The sequence below is a fragment of the Phocoena sinus genome, chromosome X (genome assembly GCF_008692025.1).
Source record: "Phocoena sinus isolate mPhoSin1 chromosome X, mPhoSin1.pri, whole genome shotgun sequence".
NCBI classification, from domain to species: Eukaryota; Metazoa; Chordata; class Mammalia; order Artiodactyla; family Phocoenidae; genus Phocoena; species Phocoena sinus.
Window position 1 is genome coordinate 75,044,007 of NC_045784.1, and position 25,743 is coordinate 75,069,749.

The following is a 25,743-nucleotide window of genomic DNA, read 5'->3' on the forward strand; positions in this document are numbered from 1 at the left end:
TGGATGTTTAGAAGAATTAAAACTGAAAAGCAAAATTAAAAAAAAATCAACCTACGGAATGGCAGAAAATGTTTGCAAACCATTTATCTGATAAGAGATTTATATCCAAAATATATAAAGAACTAAATAGTAAAATATTATTATTATTAGATTAAAAAATGGGCAGAGGAATTGAATAGACCTTTTTCCAAGAACACTTACGAATGGCCAACAGGTTCATGAGAAGGTTCTCAACATCACTAATCATCAGGGAAATGCAGATCAAAATCACAAGGAGATATCACCTCACACCTGTTGGAATGGCTTTTATTAAAAAATACAAGAAATATCAAGTGTTGGTGAAGATGTTGAGAAAAGGGAACGCTTGTACACTCTTGGTAGGAATGTAAAATGGTGCATGTGCTATAGAGCTCAGTTTCGAGCTTCCTCAAAAAATTAAAAATAGAACTAACATGTGATCTAGCAATTCCACTTCTAGATATATATACTAAGGAAATGAAATCTGTATCTTGAAGACATATCTGCACTCCCATGTTCATAGCAGTGTTAGTCACATAAGCCAAGGCATGGAAATAACCTAAGTGTCCGTTGAGGGATGAATGAATAAAGAAAATGTGATATGTATATATGTGTGTGTGCATGTGTATACATATACATAGTTGTATACACTGTCTAAATCTATATATGTATATACATAAACATACACAATGGAATATTATACAACAATGAAAAAGAAATAAATCTGCTATTTGAAACAGCAATGAACCTTGAACGTATTGTGCTAAGTGAAATAAGTCAGGCAGGGAACAAAAAATATTGTATGATCTCACTTATATGCAGAATCTAAAAAAGCTAAATTCATAGAAACAGAGAGTGGATTGGTGGTTGCCAGGGGCTGAGGAGTGGTAGAAATGCAGAGATGTTGGTCAAAGCATACAAATTTCCAGTTATAAGATGAATAAGTTCTGGGGAATCTAATGTACAGCGTGGTGACTATAGTTAACAATATTGTATTATATACCTAAAAGTTGCTAAGAGAGTAGAACGTAAATGGTCTCATCACAAAAAATAAGTGAAAATTACCTGAGGTGATAGAGGTGGTAACTAACCTTACTGTGGTAATCATTTTGCAATATATGTGATATATGAATATCACACCATCATGTTGTACACCTTAAACTCTCACAATGTTACATATCAATTATATCTCACTATAGCTGGAGGTAAAGGTGCAAAAAAGAATAAAATATAAAGATATAAGCTAGAACGATGAAGGAAGTTGTACAATGAAGCAAGGTATAACTCTATTATTCAAAAATAGCTAGAGTTGTTGAGTGTAAATTTTTTGAAAAAGGAATAGAGACAGAATAGAAAAGTGGTTGACAGAGGCTGGGGCATGGAGGAAATAGGGAGAGGTTGGTAAAAGCGTACAAATTTTCAACTATAAGATGAATACAGTCTAAGGATCTAATTTAATGTGGTGACTATAGTTGATAACACCATATTGTATAATTGAAATTTGCCAAGATAGTAGAACTTAAATGTTCTCATGAAAAGTTAATTAATCAATTAAATTTGAAGTGATGGTTGTGCTCATCAACTAGATGGGGTGAATCCTTTCACAATGTATAAGTATTTCACATCATCATATGTATACTTTAATATCTTACAATATTATTTATCCATTATACTTCAATAAAGCTGAAAAAAGGAATGGTAAATTTATTTAATGTTTTAGCATACCCTGTATATTTTAGCATTTTAGCATACACCTATCTGTAGTAATCTAATGCAGTATAGCTGAAAGTCCCTACTGTATAACTAAAACACTATTTAAAGGGTGCACTAATTAAGAAGATGACATTTAAAAAGCTTTTCATTTCACCTGAGGATTCAATCAATATCATACTTAAAGGCCAGTTATTATTGTTTTCTCATGAACTACATTTACTGTTTTGTTATTTTAATGAAAATGCGTTGTTAAATATATGAGCTTTCATTTCAAACTGTAGTGTTGAACTAATTGGTATCTACATATTTGGTGAACATTTTACATATATATATACACACACAGAGAGAGAGAGAGAGAGAGAGAGAGAGAGAGAGAGAGAAAGACTACATAGGAAATATTTACTTATTTACTCAAGAGGTCCTGAATGTTACTGCCATGCAGTAGATCAATGTTATATATTAACTAGCAGAGGACTACATAAAATTATCACAACTCTAATGATGTCATGACAGATGATAACCATTTCACAAGAACCATGGTTTAGGTTACTTTAGAAATACATCTAAGAAAATAATTTTATAATGGAATAGATTTCCCATAATCAATTATAGTTTATTTTAAATAATATTTTATTTAAAGTAAACTGTTTAAGGTTGTTTATTTTGTTTTTAAAACTCTCTTACCTGGCATGAACTTTTTTTTCTTCTCCTTTATTATTATTAATTTAAAATACAGATACACAGACATTTTATTTCAGTTTCCACTTTTTACCTCAAATATCCAAAACTCCAGCAAGTAACACTATACAATCTCTCTTTTTGCCATCAGGGGTAAAGTGTGAGAGTGATCACCAACCTCATCATAAAGGTTAGCTCTCAGCTGTCATTGTTTCTATGAAAACAAAAGATTCCAGTTACTTTGTAATATCACAGAATTGTAGTAATCTCACTTAAAGGGCAGACTCTGATGATTATCATTATGGCATATATCACCTTCCGCCCTTATTAATGAATGTTTCTATGTTGAGTCATTGTTTTCTAAATTTTCGTACAAACATTTTAATCCATGAACTTGTTTAGGAAGAAATTTCTCCTTTTCCCTAATGCTGGAGCAAGTGTTTACAATAGCTTATCTTGACTCAGCTTTGTATTTGCTTTTCAGTCCTTCAAATTCAGTTTAATAGAAGTGAAATCCAAGATTTGATGACTATATAATTAGCTCTCACCAGTACACACTTCTTTTTCAGATTCCATTTTCATACCAAATTAGATTCTACCCGTCACCTAAAGCTTTCCCTGACCACTCCAGCCACGATGATCTCTTCCTTTTCTGCACCTACAGAACATAATATATGTATCTTACTTTCTTCAACTGTTCCTCTTCATATCACCTATTTTTCCAGGGTCCTGACTATCTTAGATATTCTCTTCTGGATATACTTCAATTTCAATATACCTCATTTAGAGGATGGTAACTATAATTAGACCTAAACCTGCACATGTAATCTGACCAATGAGTCCGATAAGTCTGCTATCACCTGTACCCTGCCCCCACCCACCCCTGTATCAGGAAACTTCTGTAGTAAAGTATCCAAACAGTGTATTGGCCTATTTTGTCAGGTATATTACACTCTATTGGTTCATAATGTGATGTGGTCAACTAATCCAGTAGGTTTTTTTAACTTTGAGCTGCTAATGGCAAGCCAATTCTCTTCTTTCACATGTTTTGGACCTAAACCTAAGGCTTTATATTAATTCCTTTTATATCACATTTTGTTGGTCCTGACATAGCATTCTAGATTATAAATAATTTCAAATGATAATTGTTTCTCCATGCATGGGAGTGCTTTACAGTTTACAGAACAGTGGCACACATTTATTTCATTTGATCTCAACACTGTGAAGAAAGTTGTGATTGTTACCCCTTTTAAGTTAATGAGTTAATAACAAACAACAGGTCTGATATTCTCTCTGAATTCTTCTGACTTTAAATCCAATATTCTCTGCCTGAGCCATGCAACCTCTCCAGCTGATGCCAACCACTTTACAAACACACACGCACACAGATTAATTATCCAATCTTATTTTTGTGCATGCCACAAATGTAAATTTATTTATGAATTTATTTAGTTATGTCTTATTCCAAAAAAGAGTTGAAGTAAGTTTACATGTGCACACTGAACTGCATGCACACTTTAAATAGGTGACTTTTATGGTATGTGAATTATAATTCAATACAGATTTTTAGGAAAACCTTATTGCCCGTTTTCTTCTTAAGAAATTGGATCTCTTAATATAATATGTATTTGGAAAACAACTATTAGTTTAGCCATCTCTGCTGTTTTATTTTACGTGGAAAACTTTTTAATAACAGCATTTGATTTTTTAAAGCATGATTTGAACTCTTGTTGGCCTTGGATTCTATAGTCTAGATTTATTCATGGACCAATTGTATACTTTCCGTATACATGAGTATTACTAATTCTTAAAAGTCTATACAATAAAATAAGACTTCTAGAATCATTATGGCTTAGGTTATTAGCTGGACCAAAAAGATTTCTCTTTTAAGGAGTTGTTTTAATATATCATAAAAATTCTAATTGTATTCAATGAACTGGATATATACACAAGTAAAAGTTAAGTATTAACTTAACTCTTGATGTTAAGTTAACTTAACTTAACTCGTAAGTTAAGTTAACTTAACTCTTAACCTCCATGATGATAATGAGTTTTTTTAACTTGTGAATTAGGCTCGACTTTAAGAATCAGATTGATCTGTTAGTTATCTGTTGTCACAAAGAGCAGCTTACATTAACTATTTTTTAATTGTATTGCTGCATTTAGAGTACATTCTTCAGTACTTTAATAGATAATATTAAATGACCCCCATCTAATTGCTCAAATCATTCAGTCCCTTGAGGTTGTTAGCTTACCATGTTATTTCCATGAATATGGACACATATTGAGATTCTTTTAGGACTTTACAATATTTAGACCCAAAATATTTTTATGACTTAGTACTCTGGGGTCTCAGCCAAGGATGTACTAAAATTATCAGGTACATTGAAGGATTTTTATTGAGCCCAAATTTTTACAAAACCTGCAGGTGTTTATGCAGTCCATTTCTCTACAGATTATGATTGGTCTCACAGTAAACAAAAATAAAATATCAGTCTTTCAGTCTTCACTACAGAAATTAAATCCAATACTGGTCTTTATAATTTAATCAACAGTAAACGCTATTAGTACTTTAGGTACTTATCTTCCCTCCATCAATTAATCAATTCCCATCTTTTCATTAATTGTCTATCTTACATTGCCTTGTTCTATTTTATTCATAACACTACTCACTGTTGAAATTATCTTATTCATTGATAACCTCCCTCACTCCAGAATACAAGTTCTACAAGAGCTGAAATTCTATCTTGCTCACCTAGGTATCCGAGTGCTTGGTACATAGAAGGTGCTCAACGAATATTTCTTGAATTGTACTTTATCAGGGAATTCAATTATTAATTAATTATCTTCCAGTACTTTACATGTTCAATTGAAACCAGTGATATTTGAGAGAGACAATATAAAGTATCAAAATCACCTAAGTACCATTTTGAAAAGGAGGATACCTGGGCTTTGCCCCAAGCATACTGAATCAGAATCTGTGGGAGGCATGCCTCAAGGACCTATATTGTGTGACCTAAAAGTCACCAAGTGATACTGATGTAACAGCTCTACTGAATACATCTGATTGGTGTTTGAGAACCATTGGACTAGGCCACATGCTAACTTTCCATTCATCAGATTTTGTAAATGCTCTCTATTGTGTTAGTTCATCCAAAAGCAACAATCATGAATGTTATGATATGGTAAAACAAACCCAAAATTTGGGTAAACCCAACTTTTCTGAATTTATGATGTAATGCCTTCAGTTTTTACAGAAAGGCATTAAGAGGAAACTTGGCTTGTGAAATATTTCGGTGTCTTTGGGTAACAAAATGTTCATTATTTAATGTCAACAAAAAGGTTTCTTTTTAGCTTTATGTCAAGAAAAAGAAGCCTGTTTCTCCCAATTAACTTGAATGCTTCTGTTTTTCAAAAATTTATATGACAGAACATGGCTTCCTTTTGATTTGGCTTACAACAAACACAGAAAAAACTTTACTGCTCAACTATAATAACTAATTTACACTAGATGCTTGGTAATTTGCTGTTAGTTTCAGTTTTTTGCTTGTTTTGAAAGCTATCTTTTATAATTTACGTCTGATTGCAATGGTTCTTTAGTATATATTTTAATGTTTCTAGGCACCACAATCCTTTCTGGGAAAAGTTGAATATAAATGATAAGTACAGAACTTTTGATGTAGAAATATTAAACTTATATTTTCTCATGTCTCTTTGTAAGTGTACATGTGCCTGTGTATTGGCTCAATGAAAAGCAACAATTTCCTTGTACAGAGAGAGAGATAGCCACCAAACACTTCACATAGAGCCTTCAATATAGGTACTTATTTTGTTAAATGAGTGACTACATGCGTAAACTAATGATCAAATTGCAATTTATACCTGAGGAGGCAAAGAACAAGCAGACAATTTGTGAATTTTATCTCTGTATGTGCTTTAGTTTCCAATAAGTTTGCATAATATTTTATGCCTTATTTAGAAATGTGTGCCTGTGAAAGCTTTTGCAGAACCTGGGTCTCAGGTATGAAATGCAAAAAGGGTTAATTCAAATACACTTTTGTTTACCAAGAACCACAGATCTTCACTTTAAAACTGTTATCCTTGGAAATAGAAATACAAATTCAACTTACTGCTTAGCTGTTATTTTCTGCTGCAGTTACAGCAAGTGTTTCTTCCTTAGTTCATACATTTACCTGACCCTTCTCCAAGCAAAGTGTAACATTTTCTACAGTATCTTTCATGGAGTTATTTTGGCATATCTGTTTTTGAATTCTAGGAAACATATAGTAGTCAGTGTGGAAAGATAGCTTCATTAAAATAATCAACACATCACACAGACATAAACAAACATAAATCAACAACTCTAATGGGGATAAAGACACTCATAAGAAAATACTTCTATAAAGGTTGATTTATTTGAGAAAATAAATAACAACCACCAATGTTTTGCAAAGAATGGCTAAGCTGTAGTAAAAAAGTAAAATTAAAGGATGAAGATAAAAAATATATGTGCTGTAAAAAAAACTAAAGAAAACCATATTTCTGAAGCACTTAAGCATTGTTAAAATTAGAAATATTTTTATTACTTTCATGATTTTATTTCATGCAGTGATTTCTTGCCGAAATCAAATCTGTGAACCACCACATTTTTCACAAGACTGAGACCAAATATTTCTCCATAATGTTAAATTATTTGGCCAGTATCAAAATTTATGAAACTATGAAATAGATCAGATTGTCTATTCACTGAATACATAAATTGGAGAATATTTACGACCTGTCACCATGAGTTTTTTGTTTAATATCTTTATAGGAGTATAATTGCTTTACAGTGTTGGGTTAATTTCTGCTGTACAAAAAAGTGAATCAGCTATATGTATACATATATCCCCATATCCCCTCCCTCTTCAGCCTCCCTCCCACCCTCCTTATCTCACCCCTCTAGGTCATCACAAAACCTCAAGCTGATCTCCCTGTGCTATGCAGCTGCTTCCCACTAGGACCCACTTTACATTTGGTAGTGTATACATGTCAATGCTACTCTCTACTTCATCCCAGCTTCTCCTCCCCCACCACCGTGTCCTCAAGTCAATTATCTATGCCTACGTCTTTATTCCTGCCCTGCGACTAGTTTCATCAGTACTGTTGTTTTAGATTCCATATATGTGCATTAGCATACAGTATTTGCTTTTCTCTTTCTGATTTACTTCACTCTGTATGACAGATTCTAGGTCTATCAACCTCATTACAAATAACTCAATTTCATTTCTTTTTATGGCTGAGCAATACTACATTGTATATATGAGTCACATCTTCTTTATCTATTCATCTGTCCAACATTTAGGTTGCTTATATGTACTGGCTTTTGTAAATATTGCTGCAATGAACATTTTGGTACATGCATACTTTTGAATTATGGTTTTCTCAGGGTATATGCCCAGTAGTGGGATTGCTGGGTCGTATGGTAGTTCTATTTTTAGTTTTTTAAGGAACCTCCATACTGTTCTCCATAGTGGCTGCATTGATTTACATTCCCACCAACAGAGCAGGAGGGTTCCCTTTTCTCCAAACCCCTCCAGCATTTATATTTTCTAGATTTTTTTTGATGATGGCCATCTGACCAGTGTGAGGTGATATCACATTGTGGTTTTCATTTGCATTTCTCTAATGTTTAGTGATGTTGAGCATCTTTTCATGTGTTTGTTGGCCATCTGTATGTCTTCTTTGGAGAAATGTCTATTTAGGTCTTCTGCCCATTTTTAGATTGAGTTGTTTATTTTTTTGATATTGAGCTGCATGAGCTGCTTGTGTATTTTGGAGATTAATCCTTTGTCTGTTGCTTCGTTTGCAAATATTTTCTCCCATTCTGAAGGTTGTCTTTTCATCTTTATGGTCTCCTTAGCTGTGCAAAAGTCTTAAGTTAAGTTTCATTAGGTCCCATTTGTTTATTTTTGTTTTTATTTCCATTTCTCTAGGAGGTTGGTCCAAAAGGATCTTGCTGTGATTTATGTCATAGAGTGTTCTGCCTATGTTTTCCTCTAAGAGTTTGATAGTGTCTGGCCTTACATTTAGGTCTTTAATCCTTTCTGGGTTTATTTTGTGTATGGTGTTAGGAAGTGTTCGAATTTCATTCTTTTATATGTAGCTGTCCAGTTTTCCCTGCACCACTTATTGAAGAGGCTGTCTTTTCTCCATTGTATATTCTTGCCTCCTTTGTCAAAGATAAGGTGACCATATGTATGTGGGTTTATCTCTGGGCTTTGTATCTTCTTCCCTTGATCTATATTTCTGTCTTTGTGCCAGTACCATACTGCCTTGATTACTGTAGCTTTGTAGTATAGTCTGAAGTCAGGGAGTCTGATTCCTCCAGCTCCATTTTTCTTTCTCAAGATTGCTTTGGCTATTCAGGGTATTTTGTGTTTCCATACAAAGTGTAAAATTATTTTGTTCGAGTTCTGTGAAAAATGTCCATGGTAATTTGATAGGCATTGCATTGAATCTGTAGATTGCTTTGGGTAGTATAGTCATTTTCACAATATTGATTCTTCCAATCCAAGAACATGTTATATCTTTCCATCTGTTTGTATTGTCTTTGATTTCTTTGCTCAGTGTCTTATACTTTTCTGCATACAGGCCTTTTGTCTCCTTAGGTAGGTTTAGTCCTATGTATTTTATTCTTTTTGTTGCAGTGGTAAATGGGAGTGTTCCCTTAATTTCTCTTTCTGATCTTTCATTGTTAGTGCAAAAGATTTCTCTGCATTAATTTTCTATCCGGCAACTTTACCAAATGCATTGATTAGCTCTGGCCATTTTCTTGCGCAACCTTTAGGGTTTTCTATGTTTAGTATCATGTCATCTGCAAACAGGTACAGTTTTACTACTTCTTTTCCAGTTTGGATTCCTTTTATTTATTTTTCTTCTCTGATTGCTGTGGCTAAAAATTCCAAAATTATATTGAATAATAGTGGTGAGATTGGACACCCTTGTCTTTTTCCTGATTTTAGAGGAAATGCTTTCAGTTTTTCACCATTGAGAATGACGTTGACTGTGGGTTTGTCATATATGGCCTTTATAATGTTGAGGTAGGTTCCCTCTGTGTGCACTTTCTGGAGAGTTTTTATCATAAATGTGTATTGAATTTTGTCAAAAGCTTTTTCTGCATCTATTAAGATGATCATATGGTTTTTATACTTCAGGTTGTTAATATGGTGTATCACATTGACTGATTTGCATATATTGAAGAATCCTTGAATTCCAGGAATAAACCCCACTTGATCATGGTGTATGATCTTTTTAATGTGCTGTTGAATTCCGTTTGCTAGTATTTGGTTGAGTATTTTTACATCTATGTTCATTAGTGATATTGGCCTGTAATTTTATTTTTGTGACATCTTTGGTTTTGGTATCAGGGTTATTGTGGCTTCATAGAATGAGTTTGGGAGTGTTCCTCCCTCTGCTATATTTTGGAGGAGTTTGAGGAAGATAGGTGTTAGCTCTTCTCTAAATGTTTGATAGATTTCACCTGTGAAGCCTTCTTGTCCTGGGCTTTTGTTTGTTAGATTTTTAATCAAAGTTTATCCTTTGAGTTTTGACTAGTGGTAGGAGAATGTTAATCATTGTGCTTAAATCACCTAAAGAGGGGTTTGAAAGGGCATTTTTTATTGTGTAGCAAGGTAAAAATAGTTTAAAAAGGGATCCTTTACAAATTTAATAAAATTGATGGAGAATAATTTCCTTATTATAAAACTATTAAATGCACAAATAGTTGATTACAGATTTATTCATAAACTACAATTTAACCCCTGAAGCTCACAGAAGTATAATACATGAGAAATAGAATACATTTCCAAGAGAGATTAGTTCTAAAGTTATAAAGTATGTGCCATGAGATTTGATACAAATTAAAAATAAATTACATTGTAAGGTTTTACATGAATTACTAGATAACTTATCCCTAATAATAAGATTATTGAATTGTGATTATGGTACTGCCCTTTTAGAAAACTGTCAATGAATCCCTATTTTCTACTAACTTAAACACAAAATTAGAACATACATATTATCATTATAGACAGTGTGCCACACTCTGCCTTCCCTCACCTGGTTTCCAAAATCCAAAAGGGTATGAAATGGTATCTCGTGGTGTTGGTTAGCATTTCCCTAATTGCTAATGGTGTTTAGCATATTTTCCTGTTTTTGTTGGCCATTTGTATATCTCCATTGGAGAACTCTCTATTCAAATCTTTTGCTCATGTATTAGCTGGGTTGTTTGTCTTTTGGTGTTTAGTTGTATATGTTATAGACACGAGTTCTGTATCAGGTTCATGGTTTGAAAATGTTTTTTTCTCATTTTGTGGGTTTTCATTTTACATTTTTGATCATATCCTCTGGAACAGAATATTTTAACTTTGGTGAAGTCCAATGTATTAGTTTATTTTTTTGCCTCTACTTTTGGTGTCATATCTAAGAAACCATTTTGAAATCTGAGGTAATGAAGATATACCCCATTTTTTTCCAATAGTTTTATAGTTTTAGCTCTTACATTAAGATCTTTGATTCATTTTGAGGTTTTTTTTTTAATGTGGTTTGAAGTAAGGGTCCAAATTCATTCTTTTGCATATAGACATCCAGTTTTGTCTGTACCATTTGTTGAAGAGAATATTCTCCCCCCTTTAAATGGTCTTGACACTTTTGTCCAAAATCAATTGACCAAAGATATATGGGTTTATTTTTGAACTCTCAGTTCTATTCTATTGGTCTATAAGTCTCTCCTTATGGGTGTTCCACACTCTCATGATTACTGTAGCTTTGTACTAAGATTTGAAATCAGGATGTATGAGTACTTGAACTTCATTCTTTTACAGGAGTATTTTGGCTATGCAGTGCCCCTTGTTATTACATACTCATTTGAATATCAATTTTGATAGGGATTGCATTGAATCTGTAGATTGCTTTGAGAAGTATTGCCATCGTATAAACATTGTTTTCTAATCCCTGAACACAGGATATATTTCCATTTATTTATACCTGTTTTAATTTCTTTCAGCAATACTTCTTTTTTAACATTATGATAAAATATACATAACAAAATTTACCGTTTTAACAATTTTCAACTGTGTGGTTCAGCAGCATTTAGAACACTCATATCACTACTTCTGTCCATCTCAAGAACATTTTCTTAATCCCAAAATGAAAGTCTGTACCCACTGAAAATAACTCCCTCAGCCCCTGATAACCACTATCCTATATTCCATGTCTATGAATTTAACTATTCTAGACACATAGTATAAGTGGAACCACACTATATTCATCCTTTATTCTGGCTTATTTCATTAGCATAATATCTTCAAGATTCATCCATGTTGCAGCATATATCAGAATTTCAATCTTTCTAAGGCTGAATAATATTCTACTATACGTATATATCACATTTTGTTTATGCATTCATCAGTTGATGGATATTTGGGTTCTTCCCACCCTTTGACTGTGGAATAAATCTGCTGTGAACATTGTTGAACAAATATTTGCTTCAGTTTCTGCTTTCAATTCTTTGGGTATATACCCAGAATTGGAGTTGCTGAAATATACAGTGCTTCTTTGTTTTACTTTTTGAGGAAATGTCATACAGTTATCCCCAGTGGTATCATTTTACATACTATGTACGGGTGTTCCAATTCTCCACATCCTCACCAATATTTGTTATTTTCTGATTGTGTTTGTTCATTTGTTTTTTTAATAGTCATTCTAATGGCTATGAGGTGGTAACCCACTGTGGCTTATTTCAGCTTTAAGTATTATGTTAGCCATCAGGTTTTCATAAATGTCCTTTATCAGGTTGATGAAGGTCCCTTCAACTCTTAGAGTCTTATTTTAATCATGAAAATTTTTTGGCTTTTGTTCAGTGTTTTTTTCTGTATCAATTGAGATTGTCATGTATTTTTCCCTTCATTCTACTAATATGCTTTATTATATTGATTGACATTTGATTGTTGTCTCAAGCTTACTGGGATAAATCCCACTTGATCATTGGATATAATCCTTTTAAAAATGCTGTGGGGTATAGTTTGCTAGTATTTTGCTGATGATGTTTATATCTATATTCATGACAGATGTTTTTCTGTTTTCTTGTGATAACTTTTCCTTATTAATACAGCAATGCTGGCCTCATAAAATAGTTGTAAATTGCCCCCCCCTTTTATAATTTTTGGAAGAGTTTGAGAAGGATTAATGTTAATTCTTCTTAAAATGTGTGTTACAATTTACAAATGAAGCCATTGTCCTAGCCTTTACTTTGTGGGTGTTTTTTTTTAATTGAAGGTTGATTTAAAATATTACATTACATCCTCACCAACAATTGTTATTTCTTGTTTTTTGTTAATAGCCATTCTTACAAGTGTGAGGTGGTATCTCATTGTGATTTTGATTTGCATTTCCCTGATGATTAGTGATGTCAATCATCTTTTCATGTGTCTGTTTGCCATATGTATGTGTTCTTTGGAAAAAGGTCTGTTGAGGTTCTCTGCCCATTTTTTAATTGTGTTGATTTTTTTTAGTGCTGAGTTGTATGAAATCTTTGTATATTTTGAATAGTAACTCCTTATGGATATATTGTTTACAAATATTTTCTCCCATTCAGTAAGCTGCCTTTTTGTCTTCTTGATAGTTTCTGCCACTATGCAAAAAGTTTAGTTTGATGTAGTCTCATTTGTTTATTTTTGCTTTTATTTCCACTGTTTGAGGAGATATATACAAAAAACAATAATGCAAAGACCAATGTCAAAGAACATACTGGCTCTTTTCTTCTAGGAGTTTTATGGTTTCAGGTGTTACATTTAAGCCTTTAATGCATTTTTAGTTTACTTTTGTATATGGTATGAAAAAGTATTCCAGTTTGATTCTTTCACATGGCACTGTCCAGTTTTCTCAGCACCATTTATTGAAAATGCTGTTTTTTTCACATTGTATATTCATGCCTCCTTTGTCATAGATTAATTGACCATATAAGTGTGGCTTCATTTCTGGCTCTCTATCCTGTTCCAGTGATCTATGTATCTGTTTTTTTGTCAGTATCATACTGATTTTATTACTGTGGCATTGTATTGGATTGGCCAAAATGTTCATTTGTTTGTTTCCATAAGATGGTACAGAAAAACCTGAATGAATTTTTGGCAACCCCAATAGTATAGTCTGAAGTCTGGGAGGGTGATAATTCCAGCCTCTTTTTTCTCAAGATTTCTTTGGCAATTTTGGTTATTTTGTGGTACCATATGAATTTTAGGATTACTTTTTAGTTCTGTGAAAAATATCACAGGTATTTTTATAGGGATTACAATAAATCTGTAGATTGCTTTGAGTACTATTGCCACTTTAACAATATTAATTCTTCTAATTCAAGATCATGTGATATCTTCCAATTTATGTGTATCCTTATCAAATTCCATCATCATTGTTTTATAGTTTTCACAGTATATATCTTTCACCACCTTGGTTAAGGTTATTCTTTTCATGGCGATCATTTCATAATGTATGCAAATGTCATATCATTATGTAGTACATCTGAAATTAACATAATATTAGACATCAACTATATTTTAATAAATATATAAGAAATTAGAAATATGATGCAGATTAGTGTCCAATTAGATTGCTGTAGAATAATAGTAATTAAAATATAATAATGCAAACTAATTATATTAAATATAGATATAAAGTACAATGTTATACTGTTTTTTAAAAATATTTTTACAGAAACTATAATGTTGTGAATCTAAAATTACTGGTTACTCATGATAATATGGATTTTGGTCCTTTTTCCCAGTTTAGTTACACAGTACGTAATAATTCCTCTCATGAAGCCATGAATGGAGAAGGCCCTCCATGTATTCCTTCCTTTTTGAGTAGGCATTCAATAAATGTTTAAATGGATGAATAAACTCTTGTACTCTTTTTATAAAATATTTCAGTTAGCTAGGGACTAAAAAGCCTTCAGTAACAAAATTACCTAAATGTGTCTCAAAGGTGTTTAGAAAAGTCAATTACATAAGAGTGGAAAGGGTAGTTTACCTCCAAATATAGTATAGATAGAATATATAGTACAGATACTACCAATTTCTTTACAGCTATGAGTTAAAATATGGCTGTGAGGCTGTTACCTGAAAAGTGGTTTCACCTCTTGGTGGGTGTCGAGCCAATAGACATGACCAAGCCAAAGATCTGCAGAAGGAAGTATTTATTATTACCTGCAGCAAGTAAGAGCACCAGGGGTCTTTCCCAAAGCAATGTCTCCCTGAATAGCAAAAACTGGGGAAGTTTTAAGCTAAGGGTATGTGCATATTCATGAAGGGGTTTAAGCAGAGGAGAATTCAGCATAGAATTGGGGCAAAGGTCTACAGAGTCCAAGCTTTAGTTGATTGAAGTTAGGAGAGTCAACATCATCATTCCATCCTACACCTGGTTGGGGGCCTTAGCTCCTGCAGAACTCCAAGATATATTATGTATATTCCTTGAGGAGGAACTAGGACGCTGCTTTATCACTGCACTATTGTCTGCCTTTTCTCTGCTCCTGCATTCCTTTGTTCCCTTAAGATCATAAGTTACTGGAACTTCCTTGGTGGTCCACTGCACGGGGCACAGGTTCAATCCTTGGTCAGGGAACTAAGATCCCGCATGCCGTATGCACATCCCTCCTGCCAAAAAATGATCATTAATTATTAAGACCTGTTCAAGGGCAAGCATTGTGGTTGTGGCTAGGCTTAGATCACAAAATGGCTTAGGCAAAAATGGATTCTGTTATGTTAAGAAAGCCATTCCTACTTCTCAAAGCAGAACTCAGTAGGGCTTTTGAAGTTTTGCTTCTCTCTTAAGTTTCTGCAACTATTATTTCAAATATATATATATTTGAAACTTCCAACTTCTGAGATGCCTGAAAAATTCTGATGCATTACAGCTGTTATAATTAACCAGATCCTGATAAGATTTAATATATTGTTAGACATTATTAGTCTGCATTTAATCTCCAAAATTAATCATGAGAGAAACAAATGAGACAAGATGCTTTAGAAAGAGAGGTGATGTTATTTAGTAGTTAATATTCTGGCTCTTTAAGGAAAGACTGTCTGGATTCAAATTCTGATTGTGTTGTTTAGCAGCTTTATGACCAGCGGTTTACTTTATCAATCTGCACAGCCTATTTCCTTATCAATGTAATTAGTATAAGAATAGAGTTGTTGATAGGATGAAATGAGTTACTTTACATGAGCTATGAGAAGTACCTGTCATATAGAAATTGATTATTCAGTGTTAGCTATGATTGTTATTGATATTGACACTGTAGCTTGACTTCATTCCAGAACATAAAGGTTGCTTTAACATAAGGAATTGAAATTCTCATACCTTCTCCTCACATTTCTACAAATAGGAAGAATAATAAAATCAAGATTTGTCTAAGTCTGCTTATATTTCTAGGTGTTACAGATATTAGCACAGACCTTCTGGTATAAAACCTGTTCAAAGATGCCGTGACAATTCCAAGCTTAGGTTTTATCTAACCTTATTCCGCTTGAATTTCTTCTCAATATTCAAAGTTAGTTTAACTGAAATTCAGTGAAGAAAATGAATTATGGTAAGTTTTAGGCATACAGAATACATGTGGAGAGGGGATAAGATAATGGTTACTTCAAGGCAATAGTATTCCCTTTTGGTTCATATTTCATATTTGTTTTAATGTATGTAGAAACATAGGACAACACTAGGCTGTAAATATTGTCTCTTGAGAATCGGACCAAAAGACCTTCTAAAGAGAGTGGTAGGCTATTCAGAAGTGTTACACAGCATGATTAATCAGCACTTGTACATAGTAGGATCTCAATAAAACTTGCTGAATTGAATGAATCTGCATTATACATATTATTTTCCACAAGAATTGAGAAAGTGCCATCTTTTCATCATTTGACATTAGGTAAAGAGGAATCATTCTGAATACTTCTGTGTAGAAAAGTCTGTTCATTCAAATTTGATTTATTTTCCCTAATCACTCTTAGCTGGTAGGGTATTATACAAATGGGATTCAGATTCTGTTTGGAAAAGGAATAAAATTGTTTTAAATGCATATGCCCTCTTAGGGCTATTAATTCTATATCTATTCAAAAATTATCTGTAATGAGTACATCAAAAACCAAATGGTTCTTCTCTGTTTATATGAGGGTTATATTTTTGGATTGTATTAATAAATAATTGTTTCTCATATATCTTAAGAGTGTGTCTTCTCTTTAAATGATATATATTTGAGTTTGGCTTGGTAAACTCTTTTCAACAGTATCAGTCTACCATTTGTTTTTGTTTTGTTTAACATCTTCATTGGAGTAAAATTGCTTTACAATGTTGTGTTAGTTTCTGCTGTATAACAAAGTTAATCAGCTATATGTATACATATATCCCCATATCCCCTTCTTCTTGCGTCTCCCTCCCACCCTCCATATCCCACCCATACAAGTGGTCACAAAGCACCGAGCTGTTCTCCCTGTGCTATGCAGCTGCTTCCCACTAGCTATCTATTTTACATTTGGTAGTGAATATATGTCAATGCTACTCTCTCTCTTCATCCCAGCTTACACTTCCCCCTCCCCATGTCCTCAAGCAGATTCTCTACATCTGCGTCTTTATTCCTGTCCTACCCCTAGGATCATTAGAACCATTTTTGTTTCACTTTTAGATTCCAGATATATGTGTTAGCATACAGTATTTGTTTTTCTCTTTCTGACTTACTTCACTCTGTATGGCAGGCCCTAGGTCCACCCAGCTCACTACAAATAACTCAATTTCGTTTCTTTTTATGGCTTTTAGTTTTTTATTGATCTTTGCTACTGTTTCCTTCGTTTCTTTTTCATTTATTTCTGATCTGATATTTATGATTCCTTTCCTTCTGCTAACTTTGGGGTTTTCTTTGTTCTTCTTTCTCTAATTGCATTAGGTGTAAGGTTAGGTTATTTACTTGAGATTTTTCTGGTTTCATGAGGTAAGATTTTATTGCCATAAACTTCCCTTTTAGAACTGCTTTTGCTGAACCCCATAGGTTTTGGGCCATCATGTTTTCATTGTCATTTGTTTCTAGGTATTTTTAATTTCCTCTTTGATTTCTTCAGTGATCTCTTGGTTATTTAGTAGTGTATTGCTTAGCCTCCATGTATTTGTGTTTTTTACAAATTTTTTTTCCTGTAATTGATATCTAGTCTCATAGTGTTGTGGTCGGAAAAGATACTTGATATGGTTTCAATTTTCTTAAATTTACCAAGGCTTGATTTGTGACCCAAGATATGATCTATCCAGGAGAATGTTCCATGAGAACTTGGGAAGAAAGTGTATTCTGTTGTTTTTGGATGGAATGTCCTATAAATATCAATTAAGTCCATCTTGCTTAATGTGTCATTTAAAGCTTCTGTTTCCTTATTTATTTTCAATTTGGATGATCTCTCCATTGGTGAAAATGGGGTGTTAAAAAAAGTCCTGCACTATAATTTTGTTACTGTTGATTTGCCCTTTTATGGCTGTTAGCATTTGCCTTATGTATGGAGGTGCTTCTATATTGGGTGCATAAATATTTACAATTGTTGTATCTTCTTCTTGGATTGATCCCTTGTTCATTATGTAGTGTCTTTCTTTGTCTCTTGTAATACTCTTTATTTTTGAAGTCTATTTTGTCTGATATGAGAATGGCTACTCCAGCTTTCTTTTGCTTTCCATTTGCATGGAGTATCTTTTTCCATGCCCTCACTTTCAGACTGTATGTGTCCCTAGGTCTGAAGTGGGCCTCTTGTAGACAGCATATATACAAGCCTTGTTTTTGTATCCATTCAACCAGTCTGTCCTTTGGTTGGAGTATTTAATCCATTTACATTAAAGGTAATTATTGATATGTATGTTCCTATTACCATTTTCTTAATTGTTTTGGGTTTGTTTTTGTAGGTCTTTTCCTTCTTTTTTGTTTCCTGCCTACAGAAGTTACTTTAGCATTTGTTGTATGTTTCTTGGTGTGTTTCTCCTTGGATTTATCCTGTATGGGACTCTCTGCCCTTCCTGGACTTGATTGACTATTTCCTTTCCCATGTTAGGAAAGTTTTCAACTATATCTTCTAATATTTTCTCAGACCATTTCTTTTTCTCTTCTTCTTCTGGGACCCCTATAATTTGAATGTTGGTGTGTTTAATATTTTCCCAGACGTCTCTGAGACTGTCCTCAATGCTTTTCATTCTTTATTCCTTATTCTGTTCTGTGATAATTATTTCCACTCTTTTATATTCCAGCTCAGTTATCCGGTCTTCTGTCTCAGTTATTCTGCTATTGATTCCCTCTAGAGAATTTATAATTTCATTTATTGTGTTGTTCATCATTGTTTGTTTGCTCTTTAGTTCTTCTAGGTCCTTGTTAAATGTTTCTTGTATTTTCTGCATTCTATTTACAAGATTTAGATCATCTTTCTTATCATTACTCTGAATTCTTTTTCAGGTAGACTGCTTATTTCCTCTTCATTTGTTTGGTCTGGTGCGTTTTTACCTTGATCCTTCATCTGCTGCACATTTTTCTTTATTTTTATTTTGCTTAACTTACCGTGTTTGGGGTCTCATTTTCGCAGGCTGCTGGTTCATAATTCCCATTCTTTTTGGTGTCTGCCACCAGTGGGTAAGGATTGTTCAGTGGCTTGTGTAGTCTTCCTGGTAGAGGGGGCTGGTGCCTGTGTTCTGGTGGGTGGGGCTGGATCTTGTCTTTCTGGTGGGCAGGGCTGCTTCTGATGGTGTGCTTTGGGGTGTCTCTGAACTTAGTATGATTTTAGGCAGCCTCTCTGCTAATGGGTGTGGTTGTGATCCTTTCTTGCTAGTTGTTTAAGTTGGGGTCTACAGCACTGGAGCTTGCTGCCCATTGGGTAGGGCTGGGTGTTAGCGTTGAGATAGAAATCTCTGGGAGAGCCTACGTCATTTGATATTACTTGGGACCAGGAGATCTCTGGTGGCCAAATGTCCTGGACTTGGCTTTCCAGCCTCAGTGGCTCAGGCCTGACACCAGGCCAGAGCACCAAGAACCTGAGGTGCCCAGAAAAATCTTGGGAAAATGCCTTTGCCTCCTCAACTCCATGATGAGTGAGGATTTGCTCCAGGCTTCACCACTACGTCTTACCATTTGTTTGAATTATTACAAATTTTGAATTAGTGAAGTCCAAATTAAGAAGTTCTAAAGAACCATTATAATAGTTAATGTGAAGGCAGAATATATTGATACTTTAGAATTCCATTTAGTAAAAACAAATGGTGATATGTTCATGAATTAATCATTAATAGTTTAATTATGTAAAGCAATCCTGCAATTTAATGGAAAGAATAGAAGAGTTTACTTTCTACTTCATTAAAATTCAGGTAATTTAATTTCCACAAATAATTAGAAAGGGGATAATTTACTGATCTAGGGGAAAGACAGAAGTGCGTAAAACCACTAATCATATTAGAAAAATTAGATGTCATTTTGAGGATTAACCAAACTTTGAGCTTAGTTTTTAACCCAATCAAATGAGAGATGACAAAATTTAAATTCCCACTCTTATGGAAATACTAAAACATGTATGATCCCTACAGATGTAAAAAACAAACTTATGGTTACCATGGGGTAAGGGGGGGAGATACTAATTGGGAGATTGGGATTGACATATACACACTACTATATATAAAATAGATTACTAATAAGGACCTACTGTATAGCACATGGAACTCTACTCAGTACTCTATAATGGCCTATATGGGAAAATAATCTAAAAAAGAATTGATATATGTATATGTATAATGATTCACTTTGCTGTACACCTGAAACTAAGACAACATTATAAAGCAGCTATACTGCAATAATTTTAAAATATATATATACGATCCTAACATAATAGATTCTGATACTTTAATTTTGATATTTTTTTTCTATCCAAAGACTAGTAAAATGCTAGATCATTCTATACTTCCCTGGTGACCACTAAGGGGCCTTGAGATATTTTATGCATAGTAAAAATGGAAAACTAAAACCTCCAAAAAATGTATACGTTGAGTAGAATATTTTATAACCTGCGTGGCAAGCAGAAATAATAACTTTGTTATGGCTAAGTCATGGGAAATAAGACTCCCATATTTTGAATAAGACAGTCATATTTCATCATTATGTTTTTAGGTGGTTTCATTTGCTCTAATGATTATTGCAATTAAGATAATTTATAATATGATATGGTATATAATGTTTTTATTGTGACTTTTTTCTTTTACATTGTTTCCTCCTGAATATAGTTCATACTTTTAATCCTGTGTCTTGTCTTTCCATAATTCTCAGCCCACTTCATCCTCATCTGTCTGCCTGTATTGCTGGCTTTTTGCTTTCTGAGACTTGCATTTCATTTGTTCTCCAGTAGTTCCTAATGACTGACTAGATCCTGACAAATTTCCTTACCTAGACATCTAGATGCCAAATTCACAAGTACTATGAAAGACAAAACAAAATAAAAATGTTTCCCAGAAACATTGAACTCAGTCTAAAAAATATATTTTGTTTTTTACATTCAAATTGAATCAAGCTTTGAGAACTGAACAACCTATTATAATGTTTTTTTCAAAAACTTATGTACCATGTGTGAATTACATTTATATTTTAATTCTGTTTTTACAACAACACTCTGAAAAATACCACTGTGTTCTTTTTCTATTAATACAATCACAGGCCCTGAATACTTTAAACATCTGATGTAAACATATGATCAGATTCATTTGATCCTATGAATGGTTTAGAAATAAGAAAAATATAAGTAGCAAACAAAACAGTGATGTGATTCTCAGGGATTGCAAAACATAGGTTTAGAGGATTGTACTGTACTGCTTTCAATAGAGTATTCTTAAATCACTGAGAGGGAGGGATTATTTCAGTTCATCATTTCTACTTCTGTCACTATGTCATCAGCAGCTCTACTTTGGGTTTGGGAATAGCATCACTCTGAAAAAAGAACCAAGAACACTGTGTGTTGCCTAAGTATTCAGATAAAACATATATGCAAATTGCAATAAAGCCATCCAACTCTATTAGATTAAGATGCAACTCATTATTCTGCTTTTGTTTATTCTTGTATTTCCTGTTTTCCAACTATGCTACAAATCAAATATTTGGTACAAGCATCTAAAAAATATAAATCAAAACACTTCATTTTCAACCTGGAAATATTTTTTCAAAGAGAAATATCATTCCCTTTTTCATGTGTCTCCTCTAAAATCTGGTAGTGAAGAACATAGTTTTTATCTTTTAAAATATCCATAGATAAGATTTTTTTTAGAGGACAATAAATGACACAGCTTCAAGAGCCCTGTCTTTATGAAACAAGTTCTAAAAGTAAAGACTCTAAAATGCTGAAGTTAGTAGGTCAGCCCAGGTAATTAACACAGTTCTCAAATGAATTCTAAGTCAAGCAATCCCCAGATCCCTTATTTTCCTACCTTAAAATATCTTGAGTTAAAAATATGATTTCCAGGTCACTAACTTGTAATCCTTACATTTTATCAGTATCATAAATGATTTAAGAAGCTTTCAGAAGTTATTATAATTTCTGAATTTTTAGTTCATAAATTATAAAACGGCTGTCAACAAATTTATCTTTTCTGAGATTTTCTTTAGAATGAATGTGTACTTTATCTGTACCAACTATTTAGAATACAATACAAAGATTCCAACCTTCTGTAAGTTAAATGTGCAACGTAATGTAAGTAGTTAAATGGTATTGTGGAGTACTAGAAATAAATCAGCCTCAGGATCAGACAGATCTTGGTTTGGCTTGAAACCTAACTCTTCATTTACTAGCTTACATAATATTAGGCAATTTTTAAATCTTTCTGAGCCTAAGTTTCCATATCTGAAAAATAGAGATAAATTTTTAACTTACAGACAGTGAATATTAAAAGACTTAATATATAAGAAAATATATAGCATATTGCCTGACTCATAACTGACACTCATTAGTCTGTAATTATGATTATGATTATTATTATACTGTTAATGTGGAGGATATGTAAGTCTTACTTTTCTGATAGTGAAGACCAACATAAAAGACTGTTTTGTATTTATGTGGGAATTTTCTCCATAGTTAAAATTATAAATTACATAGCTCATTTAAAAATAATTTAGGTATATTGTTGTTCAAATTATGTCTCCTACTATATAGCAACTCTGAAGGGAAATAGGTCATAACAGGTATTCCATAAGGCAAGTGTCAGTTTTGTCAGCTCCCACTTCAGCCTCATGAAGAAGTTTTGTTGTTATTTTCACAAAAGCTCTTTTGGATCTAAAAGAGCTAAAGTTATTTTTATAAATAAATATTTTCACTTGGTTAGCATTTTAATATTTATTTTACTCTGCTTGAAGAATGCATATTTGGAAGACATTTGAACATTACCCACAGTAAATATATTAGCATGATCGTCAGCCTCTCCCTATTACTAATTTAATTATAGTTCATTTAGACTTGTAAAATAGATAGAAATTCTTTAACTGTATTTTAGAATGAAGAGAGGAAGGTCACAAGTATAACAAGTAAAACAATTATTTAAGAGCTAACATTTTTCTATAAAGATTATCATTAAAATTCACTACCATTAGTTTTATTTACTTTGTCCTTTGGATTATTTCTCTCTTTCATTAAATTTTATTTCAAAACTAAGAAAGACAACAGCAAAATCAAATAGCCTTTGGAGTATAGGGCACTCTAAGTAGTAACACTTCGGTTTACAGCATTCTCCTGGGAATATCTTTTAAAATATATTCTTTTGTCTTTATATGGTGATACGCAAAGCCTTGGTTTTATATTCCACATATTTATCTATATTACAGTCTCTATCTAACTTTTGTTTGGTGTATAGATGAGAATATACATTTTTCTTTTTAATCTAGGTCTAGGACTTGATCTTGAAATTGACTTATACTAGGTAGCACATTTTCACTAAGGTGAGTAGAACTGTGATGTGTGTATCTGCACAGACATAAATTCAGACAATTTTTGTAAAACAACATTAAGGTCTTACCAAGAAAGCTTGGAAAATGAGGGTGTTAATGAGTTTTTTTATATATAACAAATAACCTTCCATGATGATTCCAAAAAGGAAAAAACTACATGCACTCCTGGAAGACTTATAAGCATATTGGAAACAAGTATAGCTCTTCACATTAAAAACACTGTGATATGTTTTATTGTCAACTCTAACAGCTTTTTGCTTATGTTAAAGGAAACACTTGATAGACATCACAGATTCAATATATTATGGAAAATGTGACTTAATTACAATAACTTATCCAAAAGGAATCTTGAGTCAACATGTACCAATACTTAGTGAGTGACTTGGCTGCTTTACTTGCAAATGATTATACCAGATTTCATAACTTATTATTCAGCATTCTATAATTGTTCATTTTCCATTAGTAGATTGAAATTGTTATTTTGAATAGAAATATATTCATTTACAATATAAAAAACTTAGGTAGAATTACAAATGTAATTCCTATAAGAAAATTAATATATTTTCTAAGATAGGATCATTCATGATAAAATATTTTTATATTTTAAAAAATATGCCTTATTAAAAGAATTCTATCATTGATGCAGAAATCTGACCTCTGTATTTAACATAAGGCACTCACAAATTTCATGAATCTTATAAAACAAATGAAGAATAGTAATGTTACTAAGTCCAAGTTCGTATTGCTCCCTCACAGCAGGCCAGTAAACCGAGAGACGAAGTTTTGGGGCAAGGAATATCGACTATATTCAGAAAGCCAGCAGACTGAAAAGATGGTGGACTAGTGTCCCAAAGAACCATCTTCCCCAAGTTAGAACTCAGACTTCCTTATTAATACGAAAAGGGGTGGGGCGGAGGTGGCTGGTTGTTGCAAACTTCTTGTCAGAATCCTTTGTTCTTGCAGCTGTCCCCCGTGTAGGTCAGGTCACAATGTTCCTGTAAACCTCCAAGACAAATGTTATTCTCTGTTCCACAACTTTTTACCTCTATATGAATGAAATGTGTTATGGATTTAAAGGTCAAGCCTGGAAGGCGGAGCCTTGAGAATAGGCTATTATATATATTTCAGGTTTTTTCTTTGTTACAGTAACATTGTAACAAAATACTATCAACAGTCTTTAGGAAACCGTATTAAAACAATAAATAAGCAAACATTTTAATACCATATTAAAAACTGGTTGGGAGACTGTCTACTTTCCCTTGCCTCACCCACTGTTCCCATTGGAAACCCCAAAGCATTAGCAATTGCTACATAAAAGTCTTTCACCAGCCTCAAACAAACTTCACACATCAATCTTCACATCTAAGGGACTATCATGTATGCATAGATTGTGTGAATGTCTCATCATTCTGGTTTGTCAACCTCTTTTCAGGTACCTTTTGTCCAGCATGGTGTAACCAAAAAAATATAAATAAAAAAAAACATTATGTCTCCTTCAGTTAAATAACTTTCCCCCAAATAACACACGACAAAGAAGTAAAAAGACCACCAACTTCTCTTGACCCTGCTGCTGTTTAAATCACAATTCTATATTATTCTCTTTCTTGTTCTTGCTGTAGTTCATTAAATCTGTGAATGCTACTTATTGCTTTCACTTTTGTTCCACATGTAATCTGTATACCCCAATGAAGATAGTCAAGTGCAGATGCTGAACATGCTGTGTACTTTTCTGCTGCCAGGCATCTGGCTCAGAATTGCCATTATTTCACTCAGGGAAGACCTTCAAATGGGGTCTCACTGCAACCAAATGCTAAATACTTTTACTCTCTTTGCTTCTTTGTCATGTCACTATCAGGTGTAATCTAGGACTGCCCTTCAGACTAACTCATTCGGAGCAACTCTTTCTTATTGACTCAGTTCCTGACTGCAGATTTCCCTTTTCTCAGTTTTCACTGCCCACACCAGGTTTCATAAAAGATCTATGATTTTCCTGGTGTTTAACCTCTGTTCCTAGTCTAAATTTTACTTTGCTACTTCTACATTCCGTCTAACATGTTATGAGAAATCTAGCTGGGGAAAAATAACAGCAGTTACAACAATTACAAACTTTTGTTCACCTTGTTCTCCATTCTTCAAATACCTTTTTCACTCTTTTCTGCTCATCCAGGCCATGTCCATCCTTCAAAGCTAAGCTCACCTGTATTCTTTTTGTATACTTCTAAGGCTACCCTGCATTTTTTTCTGCCACTTCCACTGATTGTGCCAACCCAAAATGGTGATTATGATGATGAGATTACAATGATGACAGTGGTGTTTGTGCTGGT

At 33.2% G+C, this 25,743-nt stretch overlaps 1 protein-coding gene across 2 annotated transcripts in view; it reads left to right on the forward strand.

Moving 5' to 3' along the window:
* KLHL4 (kelch like family member 4) overlaps positions 1-25,743 on the forward strand; it is a 118,819-nt gene that overhangs the window by 28,775 nt on the left and 64,301 nt on the right. Inside the window, exon 2 of one of the 2 annotated variants that reach the window (XM_032619865.1) lies at positions 10,481-10,485. The exons of the other annotated variant lie outside the window; for it this stretch is intronic. Within the exon in view, the coding sequence (XP_032475756.1) occupies positions 10,481-10,485 (5 nt within the window). The remainder of the gene's footprint in view (positions 1-10,480; positions 10,486-25,743) is intronic. 2 annotated transcript variants of the gene reach the window in all.